Source organism: Cornus florida, unplaced genomic scaffold, assembly GCF_030987335.1.
Source record: "Cornus florida cultivar Cherokee Brave unplaced genomic scaffold, ASM3098733v1 CherokeeBrave_3.0.0_Hap2_Chr10, whole genome shotgun sequence".
NCBI classification, from domain to species: Eukaryota; Viridiplantae; Streptophyta; class Magnoliopsida; order Cornales; family Cornaceae; genus Cornus; species Cornus florida.
In genome coordinates this window covers 113,373,059-113,391,722 of record NW_026775580.1, presented here as the reverse complement: position 1 = coordinate 113,391,722, position 18,664 = coordinate 113,373,059, and the positions used below count along the sequence as shown (strand labels likewise).

Here is an 18,664-nt window from a genome sequence, read left to right as displayed (position 1 = left end):
CATAAAATGCATGAATCCAAAAAAGACTAGAAACCAACAAGATGACATGTCCTTGGAAAGTAAAAAAGCGGAATTTGGTGGTGTATCTGTGAAGTGAGACATTAGGAGAAAGGAGGCAAATAAAAGACACAAAGCAAAAGATGAAGAAGATAAAGCAGTAGATTGTCTGAGAACAGCCACTTTGGATAAATAATGCCAAAGAATAGATCCATACCCAGTCCACAGCGCCCTCAGCCAAAGGAACAAACTGGATAATGCCCTTCTTTAGTAGAAAGCAAGGAGGAAATTTTTGTTTTTTTTCATCTTGAAATAAATGCAACTTTCTTCAAACCCATAAGGTCAACTTAGAGAAAAGAAGGGGGAAAATTTCACAGCAAAAAAGAAAGAAAGAAAAACAAAAAGAGAAATAAGAGAGAGGAAGGGAAATTAATTACTTGGTCTATAAATATATTACAGAAGAACAGTTTGAAGTAGGCATTACAAGTCACAAATTAGCAAACAACTAAATTGAGGAGGGGGGGAATGGAAACAGTCAATAACGGAGGTTCAGAACATTTCAATACATTAACAGAATCCTTTCGTTGCTCGTATACATAAAACAGCCGTTCAATCAATAAGTAAGTTTGGTATTGAAAAGGAACACTTTCTGAAAACATATGGTTCCCCTATGGCTCTTAGCATAAACTGAAACAAATCTGAAATCTATCGAAAAAGAGATAAGCACGCTCCAAATGCAGTGGAGGTGATGAATATAGATAAAACAAGGGCCAGTTCTATATGCGGAGAACCAAAATACCCATACGATAATTCAACTTCAACAAATCTGACTAACAAATTAGTGAAAATAACAAATTTAATTCAGTTTCATAGAATGCAAAGAAAAACCAAACTAACTAATATATATATATTCTTTGTTGCGTTGATCTAAATGAATACTAAAATCCACTAGAATTTTCCAAAAGATCCCTTAATAACTCTAATTAGTTAAAATAACAGTAGCTGATTCCTTACAAAAGTGCCATCCACTCTTAAAAGTCACAAAAGTCCTGATCAACAAACCTTCACGCCAACGCCAAGTGGCCTCCATCACATCACCTCTTAGGGATGATCTCATCAAATTTTGGTAGGTATTTTCTGTTGACATTGCTTCATGTAATTAAAAATATACATATTATTAAACTTGGTTGCAAAGTGGCCTCCACCCAAAAGCAACTCTCCCTGTTGGAGCATAAATGCCTCCCCAGCATCCCTGAGATTGAGATGTTTGCTCAGATTCTTGGTTGTCGCACTGGCTCGTTTCCCATTTCTTACTTGGGGTTGCCCCTGGGCGTCCCTTCGAGGTGTGTGGGAAGTTGGGACCCGGTTGTTAATAGATTCGAGAAGAGACTGGCGGGATGGAAGAAACAGTACCTCTCCAAGGGGGGTAGGGTCACTCTGATCAAGAGTACCCTTTCATGTCTTCCCACGTATTTCATTTCTCTTTTTCAGATTCCTTCTTCTGTGGCTGAGAGAATCGAAAGATTACAGCGTAATTTTCTCTCGGGGGGTCGTGGAGAGGAGTTCCAAGTATCATTTGGTTCGTTGGGAGCAAGTGTGTCGTCCAATTCGGAATGGTGGTTTAGGGATTAGGAAGTTGTTGCCTTTCAACAAGGCTCTCCTTGGGAAATGGCTTTGGAGGTTTGGGGTCGAGAGGCGTTGGCTTTGGAGGAGGGTTATTGTGTCCAAATTTGGGGAGAGCAGTGGAGGGTGGAGTTCTCTTGAGGTGCGTGTTCCTAGAGGGATGGGGGTTTGGACTCTCATCCGGAAGGGGTGGGATGATTTCAGTAAACATGTTCGTTTTCGGATCCGTGATGGTAGGAGGATTAGATTTTGGGAGGATGTTTGGTGTGGACAGCGTCCTCTTGCTGTTGCTTTCCCTCGGCTCTACAGGATTGCTTCTCATAGGCAGGCCATGGTGGTTGACTGTTATCATCTTGATAACGGGAGGCTGACTTGGGATGTTCAGTTTAGGACTCATTTTCAGGACTGGGAAATTGAGGATGTCACTCGCTTTTTGGAGTTATTGTATCAACAGGCGATTTTTGCTGGGATTCGGATTGTTGGCTTTGGAATCCTAACTCTCAGGGTCGTTTTGAGGTTCGGTCCTTTTTCAGATGTCTTACAGTTGGCGCTGGAGGTCATTACCCTTGGAAGTCTATTTGGCGTTCTAGGGCCCCTCTCAAGATGGCCTTTTTTGCTTAGACCTCTGTCTTGGGTAGGATTCTAACCCAGAATAATTTGAGGAGACAGAATCAGGTGGTTGTGAATCGTTGTTATTTGTGTAAGAGCAATGAGGAGACTGTCGATCATCTTCTATTGCATTGCAACATGGCTAGGAACTGTTGGGATTTAATGCTTGGTTTGTTTGGGATCCCTTGGGTCATGCCTTGTTCCTCTAGAGGGTTGATTGAGGCTTGGAGAGGTTTTTCAGTGGGGGCCCTCATTCAGGACGCTTGGAGGGCTACGCCTCTTTGTATTTGGTGATTATTGTTTTTTTGGCCTCTTTGAAGGCTTGAAGCGCTCCTTGGCCTCTTGTTTTGTTCTTGGGCTTCGCTCCCCTTCTGAGCGCTTTCTTAATAAATTTTTACTTATCAAAAAAAAAGAAGAGAGAATGAAATTACCCAAGAGTTTGTTCTTTTCAAAATACATAGGCTAAATTACACTTACACCCCTTGAGGTTAGACCAAATTACACACGGTGGTAGAAAATGGGCCTAATATCACTGTTTACCCCTCAGGATTGGCGCGTATGCTCAATGACCCCTTAATGTCAAAGTGCAGATAGAACTGTTAAAAAAATTGACGAAATGACCAAACAGCCCTTTCCTTGTCCAGAAGACATTAATGGCCCTATAAAGTAATATAAAATTACAAAAATTCCATTGTATAGATGACCATAACATTCTACCACATGAAATCTAGAAACATCTTCCTACCAAAACCTCCATGACTATTGAAAGAGATTAGCATAGATGACCATAACATTCTATTCGAAGCTTTAAATGCCCCACACTGATGCAAAACAACGTCTGCGAAAGTGTCGTTCACAAAGGAGCACTGAGTGAGACTCAGCAAATCTAGAAATATATTTATCAACTCCGGAACTACTGTAAACCCAAACCATCATATATGTGGTTTCTAGAATGAATCTCCCATCCATCTCCATTGCAAACCATCTCCATTGCAATTTCCAGTAAAATTCTCTTTCTAACAGGTAAAGTTTTACCTACACAAGAATTTTCATTCAAAAAATTAAAAAAAAAAAAAAGGGGAAAAAAACAAAAAGAAAGAAAGAAAGCAAAGAAGAAAAGCTTTTTGTGACTCTAAAGGTGGCCAATTTAAACTAGATCTTGATCAAGATAATCCACAAAGAAGAAAAACCAAATTAATTCCAAGCTAATCAGATAAGAACGAAAATTAAATCTTAGAAATTTCCATGCAATCAAGCTCGGTGGGTCCCGCGGCCATCCTTCTGCCATCCACTTTTGGATTCTCAAGCGGCGGCAGCCAGCTCCCCACAGTCCCATATAGCAGAAGCACAACAAAAAAATTGAGTCAATGAACAAATTCAATCACAAATTACATACAAACGAAAATGATGTAACATTTAAAACGTACAAAAATTCTAAAGCATCGCACAGCGCAAGCTATTTCAATTTGTCATAAAATAATCTGCCAATTCCTTCTCCAAACACACCACCCTGCATTGGCGGCACTGTCACCGCCGAGAAGAACGACAGCTGAAGATTCTCCTGCAGTGACCACAAGCTCGGGAACGTAGACACTGGTGATGGCTGGGTATTTTGTGTTGCAAGGGTGGAGGATATTGTGATTGGGTTTTTGTTTGCGACGGTGATGAACAGAATACTGCTGAATTTTGTGATTGGGGATGGGCTGTGATGAACAGAAAGAGATAGAGGGAGAGAGGAAATGGAAGGATACTGTCATAATTTTTTTTAAAAGACATTTTTTTAATTTTATTCTTATAAAAATCAGGGGTACAACTGACATTTCATTCACATTTTTGACGTTCGTAACCACTTAATGGCCATAAGGGTTCTAAATGTAATAAAGGCCTATTTCGACCACCATGTGTAATTAGACCTAACCTCAAGGGGTGTGAATGTAATTTACCCAAATACATAACATGATAAAGCTGATGTAAATGACACAAAATCTCATCCTTACCCTCAAGAGTAGGAGAATCAAAGAAAATAATTAAAGGAACTTAAAAAGTGAGAAGGACAAAAATAAATAAACAAATTATTTAAACATAACTATCCTATTCTGTTGGTTGGAAGGAAGGACAGTAGTTAGCAAATATTTCAAGGTAACCAAAGATTGATATTCGACTTACACAACAATGTATACAAGTCAACACATTAACAGAACATATGGATTATGCACTAATTGGAATTTGCATGTAACCATAATAGAAACAATTACAAATTTTTTACAACAAATTTAATCAAAGACAAACCTGATAGGCTGCTGTCCGGAGAACCTTATCCAGCAAAAACTGGAAAACATTGTTCGAGAAAATAACTTCCAAGCATGAAGAAATATTTCGCATATCATTAGATGAAGCACTCAAAACTGTCTCCCTTGAATCCACACCATCTTGTATTAAAAGCAAATGTATGGCCCATGCAAGTCTAACACAATCAACAAAGCCCTCAACAACTGGGTCATTTCCGGCAGCTATCACCTAAAGGAAGCATGATCATCAACAACTTTCTGATAATGGCAAAAATTCTACTCCCTCCATCCCAAAACATGTGTCCCCTTCCTTTTTGAGATGTCTGAAAATAAGTGTCCCAAAAAAAAATCTTTCCTAAATTATCCTCAAGTTTTGACAGGCATGTCCCCTTAAAAAGTTGCGAATCACCAAGAGACACTTATTTTTGGGATGGAGGGGGTGGGGGAAGTATAACTACATTAAGAGGGCGTTGATAATTATTCAACTTACAATTTCCTGAAATTCATGCCTAAAAGAAGCATCATGTGACAGGACAGATGCTTTACCGGGTACCGCGCTCAAAGCATCTGATATGAAAGTGATTACAAGAGAAAAAAGAAGGCTATATGTGATCTGCACAGACCCAAAAAAAAAAATGTAAACAAATAAATAGTCGATAAAAAAAAAAAAATCTAATATCAAAAAAATTGGATCAAATAGGAGTCACTTTTTTTTCTAACTAGATGAGTATATCAACAACATGCAAATTTTAGGTTATTCCGGAACAAAACTTGACCATGCATTATAATTGACGGTTTTAGATGAATAAACTATAGGAATCAATAAGGAGAGAAGTGGTTAGAAAATAAAGAACTAAGTGGTGAAATTTAAAAAATAAAGAAAATAGAACTATTTGAGAGCAAGATGCTAAAAGAACTGACATATAATTTAGAAGACAAAAATAATATATGATAGGATGGACAGCTTTATAAAAAGAATATCAAAATAGGCCTTCGAGAATTAAAAGAAGCAGCTTATCTAAGGAAACTTGGTGGTGGAACAAGGAAGTCCAAACCACAAGTAAAATATGGTGTTAAATTGGCAAACCAAAGTTTCGAACCCAAAAAAAAAAAAAAAAAAGTACTAATATATGCATACTATGTATTTATTCTAATTTAATGATTGAGACTTTTTAAAAGATTTAAGTATAAAATAAGATTAGAGATGAAATGAATGAGAGCCTAATACGATAGTTTATTTGCATGTTGTCATTAAGGAATAGTAACATGATCCACATTGAGAATAAAGCTACTGGAAATGGAAAACCAAATTAATTAGGGCTAATAATATATATATATATATATAACTTCAAATAGTTAGGATAAAGCTTTATTAAGTTGATTTGAGTAAAATGTATTTCAAAATTTGTTTTAAAGTATGTATACATTCTTGCATACCTACACTCTAGTCAAATTTTTCCAAATTTTGACATGTTATGCTATATATATATATATATATATATTGGTAAGTGTTATGCTATATATTTCAACTACCAATCCAGTAATGGTATGTTGCTTAAAGAATTTCCACCAAATCAAGTTAAAATTTTAGGTACCCCATTATGTGTATATACACTGTCTTGAACGCTTCTATCCTATTCTATGTTTAGAAAAATACATATAAAAACACAGATAGTGCAATACATAACATCACAAATTAGTTAATGATCCCCATAACATACAATTATAGTGCTTTAAACGCACAAAAGAAAGGAGCACTAATGATTCAGCCAAGATGGACAATATAGTAAGACCTGATGCTTTAGGACATCAGCACTACTATTTAGTTCAGCTGCGCTATTTTTAAAAGTGGAAAACACATCTTTTACATCTTTTGGACCTGCAAAAGCCAAAAGAAATGGCACCGTTAGAAAGTGAAATTCTTGGAGGAAAAGAATTAAAAAAAACTCATACATTACATGTACATTCCGCTTGCTAAATTATGTGCAAAAATGCAAAAGAGATTAGTAAATCTTTTTGTGGTCAGAACTTCAGAAGGAAATACTGAGCTATGAAATAGGATGTAACACCACCTCAAAAAGGAAAAAGAACAAGGCAGTCAGGATTTGACCCCAAGCCTCTCATTAACGTACATAGATAATGTACCAATAAGCTTGCTGACACCTTCAACAAATTGGTAACTTTTAAAATATTTACATACGCCTTAAATATGGAAACAGTAGGAAATGATTAAATATAAAATTGTTAGGGGATTTAAATATTAAAGTTACACCATCTCTAACAGCTTAAGCTTTTAGAGTTGATGGTTATCAACATGGTGTCGGAGCAGGATAGGTTCTGTGTTCAAACCTCATTGTCACCCTGATTTAAAATTGAAACAACATGCGAGGGGGCGTGTTGGAGGATTTAAATATTTAACTTACACCCTCTAGTATCAAAGTAGGGTAGGTCTTGTGTTCAAATCTCACTGTCACCACCTCACTGTCACCCTGATAATTAAAATTAGAACACGTGTTGGACCAAAAAGAAGATCACACGTGAGGTGGCGTGTTGAAAGATCTAAATATTAAATTTGTGCCCTCTGTAACAGCTTAAGCTTTTAGAGTAGTTGGTTGTTACCATGGTATCACGTGAGGGGCTTGTTAAAGTATTTAAATATTAAAGTTATACCCTCTCTAATACCTTAAACTTTTAGAGTAGATGGTTGTTAACATGGTATCAGAGCAGACAAGGTCCTGAGTTCAAACCTCACAGTCACCCTCGTAATTAAAATTGAAACAAGCATTGGACCAAAAGGACACACATGAGAGGGCGTGTTGAAAGATTTAAATATTTAAGTTACACCATCTTTAAAGGCTTAAGCTTTTAGAGTAGATGGTGGTCAACATGGTATCAGAGCAGGGAAGGTCATGTGATTTGAACCTCACCGTCACCCTAATAATTAAAATTTAAACACGTGTTGGACCTAAAAGGCGGCCACACGTGAGGGGGGAATGTTAGAGGATTTAAATATTAAAGTTACACCCTCTCTAATAACTTAAGCTTTTAGAGTAGATGGTAGTCAACAAAAATCAATGCTGAGAAATCAGAGGCGGCACCAAGCGAGTGAAGGTCATACATGATTCATGAAGGTTTCACCACGTGCACCAAAGACATGAAGGCAGCAGTAATGAGTTGTTTGAGGTCTAGTTAAAAAGACCAAATAGGATAAAGGGAATGAAAAAACAGAAGGGTGGGAATGATCATGACAAGGATTCAACAAAGGAGATGGCTGTAGATTTGGCTGATAAAGGAAAACATTTGTGTATCGAAGCCCAATGGCTTGGGTCAACCTTTACGAAGTTAGATGATCACAACAACAATGCTGATTGTGGTGATGATCGTCATCATCACCACAATTATGTACAACAGCTCAGAGTAAGTGTGTGACCAAAAACCAACCAAATGGCCCACCACTCAAAACAGTGGATATTCAAGTTAGTAACGACTATGCCAACAGCACATTGTATGGCAGAGCCCTATAATTGGGATGAAGCCTTTGTGAGGTTGAGATACCACAGTGATAATGATGATAAATATGCAGTAACTTCAAGTTTGTCATAGCTACACTCTGGATAGCACACATATGATAAGACTTCCATCTAAAGAACATTAGGATGCAGAGCCTATGCGAGCACAAGATTTTAACAAGGCTGTCTTCCTTATATAATCAAGCAAAAAAGAAACTAATAACTTGCAGCAACTCAGGAAAAAAATATCTCCCAAGAAAACAAAAATGGAACTCGCATTAAGTTATAAATCACCTGAGAAGCATGGAAATTGATATAGGATACAGACACGCCAACATATAAAGTCTTAAAAAGTAGGATATGAGCAAAAGAGGAAACTTTAATAATATACATAACTATTATATAAAAAATATATATTATATATGCAGGCGTTACTTCATGACAACTAAATTTAATACTATATGACAAGATGAAATTTATGATTCATCATACAATCATACTCACACTTCTCATGTAGAGAAAGTTATAATGACATCAAATAGATCTGTTTGTGTATGCGTATGTACATAGTTATGTGTAGGTATGTCTACACACAATTGATGACTTCTCTGTCCTTTCTTACTCTCATCCCCACTCCCCTTCAATAAAATTAATTGTACATATTTTGTTTCTAATACGATCGCACTTTTTATAAATTTAACATAAGCCTATAATTTTATTCTTTATTACAATAACTCTTCAATTCATGCTAAGTCTTATCCATTGTATAAAGTTTATTGGTCACATGTTGGCAAGTATTTGATAAGTATAGGCCATGTGCCTAAAATTAAAAACAAAAATAAAAACTTATTTTTAAACTTTAGATGCATCCAAAAATGTGTCAGACAAATGTTTGGAAGTCCAAGAAGCATCAATGTCCAACATGATCCAATCCAAAAACAGCTCCCCGATAGAAGTGTCTGCGCTTCTTACCAAATCATAAGATGAAAAGTATTCAGGCTTAAATTTTAAAATTACAAATATTCCTATAGAAAACCAATCTATTGTGCATGAAAACCTCAAAAAGTAGGGCACGATTGGCCTTCAAGATGAAAGCAACTGTGAAAAACCAACTGGACACAATGGCCATTTGTAGCTTACTTGTCCGCACAACCAGAACAGAAAGGACAAGGCAATGACCAAGGATGAGTCGTTCCCTAGAAACCACAGCTCGTCGTTCCACAAGAGCGCCTCTTGAGTCAAGAATATAGGGCTCAGAGTTAGGCCCACCCAAACCAGCTGGTTCGTCTCGATTGAGCTCCTAGAATGAAATAAATAGCAACATTATACACAAGAAGAAAAACAAAATAATATTAAAAAAATAAAAATAAAAATCACCATCAGCGTTGGCAATGACAAGGAAATTTTAAGTAGGTAATTTTGTATTCCCAACAAAAAAACACCAATTTTTTTCACCATTAACCATATCATAGGATCAAATTAAGCAGAAAATAGATCCCTCATGCAAAGATGGATATTTTTCTTTACATGACTAACAGTGTCGTATCATGGCAAGTTTGTTGGTCTTTTTGGTCAAATCAATGAATTTTGAATGTTATTGTAACTATATTTCTGAGCAACACTAGGAGGTTCCATAACAGCTTACTCAGAGGAACACAAATCCTAATTCTACCAGCAAAAGCATAAGTATACAAAAATGTGCCATATCTAAGATATAAAAAGGTAAATAAAAGTTTGCATGACAGCAAGGACCAAAAGAACTTTTATCCTCACTAAATATAATAATTCTACAATAGAAAAGGAAAAAGAACACTTGACAGAAATGTAAACTGCCCTTCGTACACTTAAAAATCACAGTTAACCCAACTTCATCAAAACTTAATGTAATTGTCTTAAAATTGATACCATGATAACCAATGAAAATCCAAATCACTTTTATTTTATTTAATTAAGAATTTATCAAGGAAGAACATGGTGGGGATGAAACATTTTCCAAAACCAATGCATTCAAATTACAAATAAGACCACCCCTATCATTGTGCATTTCTGAAAGTTTCCTGTGAAAGGAATTCAAAGACAGAAGCCAATTACATAAAAAGAGAATATCATCAAAAGTCAGACCATTGATGACAAGTTTTTCCTTCAAAACTACTCACTACTCAGACAATTAAAGAAGTAGAGAAGTACTAACACAACATTCCATTTTGATAGAAGCCTTTAATATAGCAATCCTAGAATACATAGCTAGGGAAGCAGTTAGCAGAACATCTCAATGCAGGAATGGCTATTTGACTACTTGAACAAGTTTGGTGAAGGACTAAACAAGGGGAAGATTTGGTGAGAAAAGTGCATACCTAACCGGAGTTCTAGGCAGGATCAGTATTCTACATTCTTTACTAGACCAGCCCTGCCCCAATTATATAAACAATATATCACTGTGTCCCCCATTTTGGGAAAATATATCAAATATCCCAATGCTATGTCAACCAAATTTAAGATTTCAACAAACAATCTTTCTTGATCCCCTCTCTTTCACCATTCAGCCTCACCACTATAACCTTTGCATTACCCTTGTTCATGCTGAAGCTTGCCCTTCCAAAAGGTGCCCCTGTCACAGTTTTAATCAAAATTTTCATATAAAAGGTCCGTCTCTTTTGTCAATTTCTAAAGTAACTCCTGAAAAGATTGCTTCCATATTTCCAATTTCTCCAACATCTCCGCAATATGTTAGTAGGTTTTCAAATCCAACATTAGCATGATTTGCAAATTAAACCATTGATATCCAAGGTTTCTCCACGCATAACCCCGTTTCCCAGTCAACGACAATAGGCAATCCAAATCAAGTTATTTCATCCTTCGGCTCTGATTACATAGCGTATTCAATCAAAGAATGTAAATGTACTCGCCCATCGTTTTTTTTTATCTTTTTAAGGAAATTGCTCATAATCAGCAATGCGGGGTTGGTTTGAAGGAATTAACTGGGATCGAGGATCAAATGAAGCCTAGTTAAGGTTAAGGTATTAGAATGGTATGGTTGTGAAAGCGGTGCACCTCATACTCCCCTAGTTGCCATCCCTGCCTCTAACGAATGACAAAAGAAAGATGACAAGCCCGGACCATATGACAACAATGATCCAATGGCAACTCAGTGAAAAGGAACATGACACATGAATTCACAAGAAACATATCTGGAAACTGAGTGAAAACGAACCTGAGACATAAAGTCACAAGACACATCTTATAGAACGAAGTAAGTTGATTAGATCAGAAGCCTACACAAAAAAACATTAGATCATGCGCCCATATTACATACTGGAACACAAGACCTTACTTTTCCTTTTCATAGTCCACCAAGACCATATGCATCTTCTTCTCCATCAATTCTGCCAAATTTAGAATACAAATCACAGTCTTTTTATTTAAATCATATGTTCGTAATATAAAGATCATGAGCCAGTTGGGATTCTAATTATCTATTTACCAAGTTAAAAGTTGGAGAAACAAAAGTAACTTTATCTGCAAAATAGACGAGCAACTGAGCAGCAACATATTTTCAAACAAATAATGCAAGTGGTACAGGAAAAAAAAAAATAGCATTCACAGACCCAATGCAACAGAGAAACCCTTCAGCACTTGAAGATGCAGTCAGAGAGCATACAATTGTACAATTTTGTTCCAGAGAACAATAGGAACTGACAAGATGCAAGCTCTATAACCAGCACGTAGGCAAGCTTAAAAATATTGTGAACTGACTAATTTTCTTTCATTTATTAAAAATCACTGATAAATGAAGGAACCATCCAAGAATAACTCATACCAGTAGAAGTGCCTAGACAATTCAGTGACTAACATCATTATGACCGAAGCTTGAGAAAGAATCAGTCTAATTTTAGCAGGCAGAGTGTGAAAGACAACAGGTGAAGGTAAAAACCTTTATGAGCAATATTAACCGTTGTCGAAGACCAGAACTAATAAGATCTTCCAAATATTTATGAATGTCAGCTACAAGATCAGCATCAAGACCCTGGTCTAACACAACAGCCTGCAAATCCCCGAGCATATATTTAAATTTAAGAAGAAAAGGAACAAGATCAGAATTCTAAATAAAACAAACTTTCACACTGGAGAGGGACGGGGATATATGATACCCTCAATAGTGTGTAGAGTGCTGTTATTAGATCTCTTCTCTCTGTATACAATAGTCCAGCTGTAAGGCGCAAAATTTCCAATGGCTCTCGGCCCAATAAACCCCACTGGGAAGGGAAAAATGACAATATCAACAAGATAGTAAAAGATCAATTATTGACATGTAAACTTTTGTTGATAATAAAAAGGACAAACAAAGAGGAGGACTTTACCTCTTGATTGGCTGAAACAAGCAAACGCACAGAGTCTATTTCATTAAGGTGGAGATCATCACTCAATTTCAGAGCCTAAAAGATCCCAGCAAAACGAATACATCAGACAGTAGCTAACAAGATATGCATTGTCTTGAAGAGAAAAACAAAATGCATTAGTCTAAAACACAAGTTATTCATAGAAACCAAAAAAAAAAAAAAAACCTTTAATGCTTGGCACATAAAATTTATTATCTGACGGCATGTTATATGCAAAGCATTCAAAGAAAAATAAAACATACTACGTAATAAATTTAAGCATGAGAACATGACTCAAAATTGAATGTGGAAACTATGAAATGAAATCTTGAAGTGAAACCCAAAATTTTTTTTTTATATATATAAGTAATATTGTAATAGAAAGCGTTCAAAAGGGAAACGCAGCTCACAGACGACGAGGACCAAATAGGTGAAACCTAACTCTCCATTTGGTAGTTAAGAAAATCAAGAAAGCAAAAGAATATAAAATGTTCAATCTTACTTATTAAGGGACTGTTAAGTACATGTTTTGTTTTAGGTGTTTTTGTTTTAGGTCGGGTACTGTAGCAGTGTTTTTGGAAGGAAAAAAAAAAGTGTTTTTGTAAAAAATGTTTTGTTTTGTACAGTGCCGAAACGTTTCGTGAATAGTGGCCAAAAGTTGAAACACCAATATGATGTTTTTACATGTTTCCGTATTGTAGCAATGAGTACTGTAACGACAAACAGTAAAAAAGAAATTTGAAAAACTCTTAAATGACATTTTTAAAATAACCATTATATTTTTCAAACATGTTTTCAATGCTTTTCATGTTTTTGCTTCTAGAAATCTCGCAACAAATGGATGTTACCAAACATGTTTCCGGTAACTATTCAAAACACTCTACAACAAAACAATTGTTTTGTTTCAGGTTAAAACAAAACGCGCACCAAACAGGCCCTAAGTTGGCATTGCTTTCCCAGGACAGTACTAGACCTTTTTTTTTCTTTTTCTTTTTTTGATAAGAGGACACAGAACTAGACTATTTGACAACCTATTAAGTGTTGAAAATTAAAACTTTTCAATCTTGTTCCATTTACAGTGTTTGAAACGTACAGTTAGTTACCACTTAAAAATAAAGTTTGCATACAATTGGTTATTTTTTTTTAATCAAAAAGACCTATTTTTTTCATTATTACTGAACAATTTCTATGGAAGACAGTTTTAGTGAATCAAGTTTTGAGTGAGTTTAACTCTATCACTTCGTTTTCAGGAAAGTCTTCTTGCTGAGGTTGGCGAGGGATTAGAAAACCAGTTAAGGAAAGGCAGCTACCTATTAAGTAAATGGGGTTCATATTGGTTTTACTTACAAAAAATCCCTCTAAAGAGGAGTCTAATCCCTTGGCTCTCGCATTACAGTGAAGAAACAGTCATGAACTAGGAGGTATCTTTCATTTGCAGGTACAATTCGATTAACCAAAGTAATTCCCTTTAGCATCCAAACATGGCTGTAAAATGTCTTTTTGCTTCCCAAAGGATAACTGCTAACTACTGAAATAGAATGTCATTCTCTCCTTTTCTCAATTCTCTATTAAAGCAAAAATTCTGTGTCTTCCCTTTGTAATTTTGTGGAGAGGGAAGGTTCAGGTATTTTCCCTATTAGTGAATAGAATGCTGCTGCTATGCTTCATCTTATATGGTATTACAAGAAAAATCTCTATCTGGACAAACTGGGAAGGGAGGTACTAAATAAGGAACATAAATTCTTGGGAAAATTTAAATTCCTAATTGTTGTGCTTGGTCTTGCTGCAAATATTGAAGTGGCAAAGTGAGCGTTTCTATGAAGTACAAAAACTGGAGATGACAAGTTAACAATGGGAAGAGGTCTAGTTGGTACAGCTAGCTAGTGATATTAGTAAAAAGAGACATTACCCAATTATGGTCCCGCTACTAGCCAATGATATTAGTGTGAGCAATAATTGCATATTGCCTACGGCTAATTCAAGAGTACTTTTAAAGGTTAAAAAAATTATTCAAATCCCAGCTCAGTTACTCATTGGAGAAGGAAAGATGAGTTGTTTGGTTCTAGTGATCAATACACTCAAGTCGTGACTGGATCGCAAAATTGGGGTAAGAATAAGGTCACTTAGTCAGAATTGGCTTAATAACTATGAATTAGATAATTGGTTGTGTATCAAAGTATAGAATTGCAAATATGTGCCTCACTCCCCTCTCTCCCACTTTCCATCTCTAGTGGAGGAACAGTGGTTAAATCAACCAGCTCTCTCTCTCTCTCTCTCTCTCTCTCCATGAAATATTAACATCTTGAGTTTTGTTTTCTAATCAACGTTCTCCATCCATGAAATATTAACATCTTGAGTTTTATTTTCTCTCTTTATAGTTTTGCAATCCCTCGACTTTTCTCTTTGATTGGTGTCTGTTCATGGATTTCTCATTATTGGCAAATTCTCTTATTTAAAATCTTCCACTCTAGATAAATTAAGCTATTTTTTCTTTGAACGGCTGAAATTTTTACCATTCATCTTCTCAATATTACTCATCATCGTCATTCTTGCCTTTATCCCATACGAAAGGAAACTGTGATCCTATCCATATTAAAATTTCCACAAATTGATCCCTAAAAGTGGCAAGTTCATGAGAAAATTATGGTGCTCTCTATAACGGATATTATGTTTTGTGACCATGGGTTTCATCTTCTGTCACAAGGGGATTGTTCTTGCATTATTTTGCTGAAAAAGTTACAAGAATTTGAGCTTTTGATTTTTAATTTTTTGGCACTAAGTTTCCTACTCTTCTTCTCATCTTTCTTCTAACTCTCTCCCTCTCTCTCTCTCTTCCTTACCTACGTGTCAACTCTGGAATCAGAAATCTAGCTTTGTTTCATCCAAACAATATATTACAATTCCTGCTCAAGTCAAATTCCAACATAACACAAATTTATATTGGAATTCTAAATCTTAATCTCAATTCCATGTGTCCACAACCATCAAAGAGGTATTATACTATTACACATATGTATAGCAGAATTTAGGTAATGTTTCCGGGGTAAAACATTCCCACAACACACATTTTTCCTCTGGACTAATGAAGATAAATATTTAATTAACAGAACTACTATCAAAAAAAAAGAATTCCATAAAAACTTGCCCGCCATTTACATATCATGAATCACAGAATGAAAGGAGAAAATGAGCTATTCGTGAACAGTCGTTAACTGAAAAATGGATTTGATGAGTACTAAATTCAATTTCATTCTAAACAAGAATATCTCAAGGCAATAATATTGAATCCAATGAAGTAAAAGATGAGATGCACTAACAATCCAAACATCCTGGTCGTCAAGTGACATAGGCGAAGAATTAGGAAGTCTGACTTCTCTTGACTGGACTTGAGCTCGGTCGGAGGGTTTAGGAGGCTGCAAAACAAAATAAAATTTGATTACTGGAGTTTATCCAAATAACTTGGTTTTGCTAATTCTATATGTTTCCCCTGAAAATCTTATCAAACATTTCCTGATAAGGAAATAATAAAAAATAAAAAAATAAATAAAGAAGAATGTAACGGTTTACAAATTCCAGATGCAAAGGAATATATTACGCAAGTTCAAAATTATAATTTCCCCAGCTTCATTATACACAAATAAATACATTTACATATACATATAGAGAGATAATAGGTAGGCTGTACCGGATAGGAGAGGAGGGATTGGAAAGAGGGGAGAGAATGGCGAATGGCGTGCATGAGTTCGATCCTCTGAGACGGCGTTGGAGGAGTGGGGCCGAGAAGTGCCGATTCGATGGTGGAGAGGAGTTGCTTTGGGGACACCATTGCTGATTCGTGTAATTGAAACCCTAGAAGACTGAGAACAAGTATGTTATGCAGTAGAGATTGAGGAGTAAAAAGGCGGGAAAAGCCCTAATGGAGGGGTTTAGAGAGAGGAGGGAGAGGGAGGGCAGGTGAGAAGAAGGTCCGGGCTTTCTTTATACCCTACGCCATGCGGAGTAAAAATTGTAAAATTAGTCCGAGTCCCTGCCTCGCCCCACCCGTATGTTGAATTTGTGATGCCTAATGGTGTATGAAACGAATGGGAGAGGCCCCAATAATTTTTGCAAGTCATAAGTTTTTCATTTCACATTTATTGAATTAAATTAATTTTTTTAAAAATATTTAAAAAGTTAAGGAGCCATCTACTGAATTAAATTGTTTTTTTAAAAAAATATGTAAAAAGTTAAGAAACTCTCCTAATAAAATAACTCTATTAAATTTTTTTTCATTAATATTTTAAGATAACAGTAAGAATAATTTTTATAAGATATGAACATATAAGTTTTATATGATGGTAGCGGATGGAAACTGGTCTGGCTAAACAAAAAATGTCTGGCTCCGGACCCGTTGGTTGTTGTCATTCTTAATTTATACAAGTAATTCATTGCCTTGTTGAGTTTGAAACACATGTTAATATATTGCTCACTTTCAGAAGAAAAAAAAAAACCCATTTTTTACCGACCCTCGAAAAGTCAATTATGAACACACCTGGCTTTATAAGGGTAGGTTCGGAATATCCTACACTATTTACATTATACAATCCTAAACATATTCAATATATAATTATTTTATAAAAAACAAAAACAAAAATCAAATATAATAATATATTTTACAAGTATAATCATAATGTTTTTATTACAAGTCCATAATATCATGAAATATAATTAAAAAATCAAAAACAAATAATAAAATATACACTTGTATATATTTTTCATAATTAAATGAGTCAAGTTCAAAGTAGAATGGGAAAGAGGGATTAAGTTGGCATCTCCAACTTTATTTACTGCGGGCCTGTTTAACAACCAGTATTGCTTCATGTTTCTTTTTTCTTTTCTTTTTTTGCTTTGGACATTGTATTGAACCGATGCAAAATGATAAAACGTGTTTAGTAATGTTTGTTACAATCTGAATGGTACTAAAGCGTTTATGAAAAAAAAAGGCCAAAATATTGATGCTTCTGGTTGCTTATGCACTGTTGCAAAGCACAAAACTCTAAAATTGCGTTTTTAACTGACATATTATTTTTCAAACTTGTAACATTTTTTTAATAGACATACTTTTATGTTTTTCCTTTAAAAAATCTTGCAACAAATATACGTTACCAAATATGTTTCTAAATATTAAACACAATTGTTTCTGTTTTGGGTCAAAGCAATTGTGGTTCCCAAACAGAACCGTAGTCTTCAGTCTCCCTGCCTGTATGATTATTTTTTAGAGGATGAGGGTAATACAAATAAGAGGCTCACTATACTTTTTCATGACCCTTACAAAAAACCAAGGATCTGTTTGGTTTATATAACTCAAAAAATATAAATTTATTTTCAGAGAATTATAAAAGACAGTTTTCTGAGAACATGTCTTTTTATAACTGAATTTTCATAAAACTGAACCAAACGCAATTTTTTTAAAACATGAAACTGTTATGAGAGCTACAAACCAAGCAAACCGCAATTTGACACTATTTAGTTTTTAATAGTTTTGGAGTTTTTTTTTTTTAATACAATACAATTTAGCTTAAAAATAACATTACAATATTACTTATCAAAATAATAATAATAATAACATTACAATATCATTATTAAATGCAATGGAAATGCCATTTGATTTTCTTATTCAAAATTATATTGATGTGGAGATTGAATATCCTCCACCGGAGGATATTTCTTTAGGCTCAGTTTGGTAGAGTGGAAATGGAAGGGAAGGTGGTGGAGGGTAATTAAAAAGTTGTGTTTGGGTAAAATGGGTGGAAGGAAATGAGAGGGAAGGCTTTGGAGGGTAAAATATAGCTTTGCACAGTAATTTGTTTATCCTCCAAAAAATGGGAGTAAATGGAAGGAAAGGGAAGGCAATGGCTGAAGCAATATTTGTGATGCCAATTTTACCCTCAAGATTATATATACATACAAGTTAGCAGCTGCAGAGAGAGTGAGAGATGACGGGCCAACGGCTGAAGCTTACGAACGGCGAACCCGAACTGGAAAAGTGGCGATGGAAATTGAAAGATATGAGTTTTGATTTTATGAACAATCTGAAATGATATATCGATAGGGGGTTTTGAACTTTTGATTCTTGCAGACAGATAGATAAACTGAAATATATGGGTTTTGAACTTCTGATTCTTGTAGTGCAGCGAGAAAGAGAGAGGGCAAGTTCAGATTGGAGAATGAGAATGGAGATGGAGGCGAGATTGGGGAGGCTGAAATGAGTTGCCCTATTTTT

At 35.4% G+C, this 18,664-nt stretch overlaps 1 protein-coding gene across 1 annotated transcript in view; it reads right to left on the bottom strand.

Moving 5' to 3' along the window:
• LOC132277294 (nuclear pore complex protein NUP205) overlaps positions 1–16,430 on the bottom strand; it is a 55,947-nt gene extending 39,517 nt beyond the window's left edge. Inside the window, exons 1-9 of the mRNA XM_059779114.1 lie at positions 16,088–16,430; positions 15,720–15,815; positions 12,385–12,459; positions 12,175–12,279; positions 11,958–12,068; positions 9,167–9,326; positions 6,311–6,396; positions 5,008–5,130; positions 4,519–4,746 (exon numbers count right to left, since the gene is read on the bottom strand). Coding sequence (XP_059635097.1) covers positions 4,519–4,746; positions 5,008–5,130; positions 6,311–6,396; positions 9,167–9,326; positions 11,958–12,068; positions 12,175–12,279; positions 12,385–12,459; positions 15,720–15,815; positions 16,088–16,228 — 1,125 coding nt within the window. The 5' untranslated portion in view covers positions 16,229–16,430. The remainder of the gene's footprint in view (positions 1–4,518; positions 4,747–5,007; positions 5,131–6,310; positions 6,397–9,166; positions 9,327–11,957; positions 12,069–12,174; positions 12,280–12,384; positions 12,460–15,719; positions 15,816–16,087) is intronic.
• Between the last annotated feature and the right edge of the window lie 2,234 nt (positions 16,431–18,664).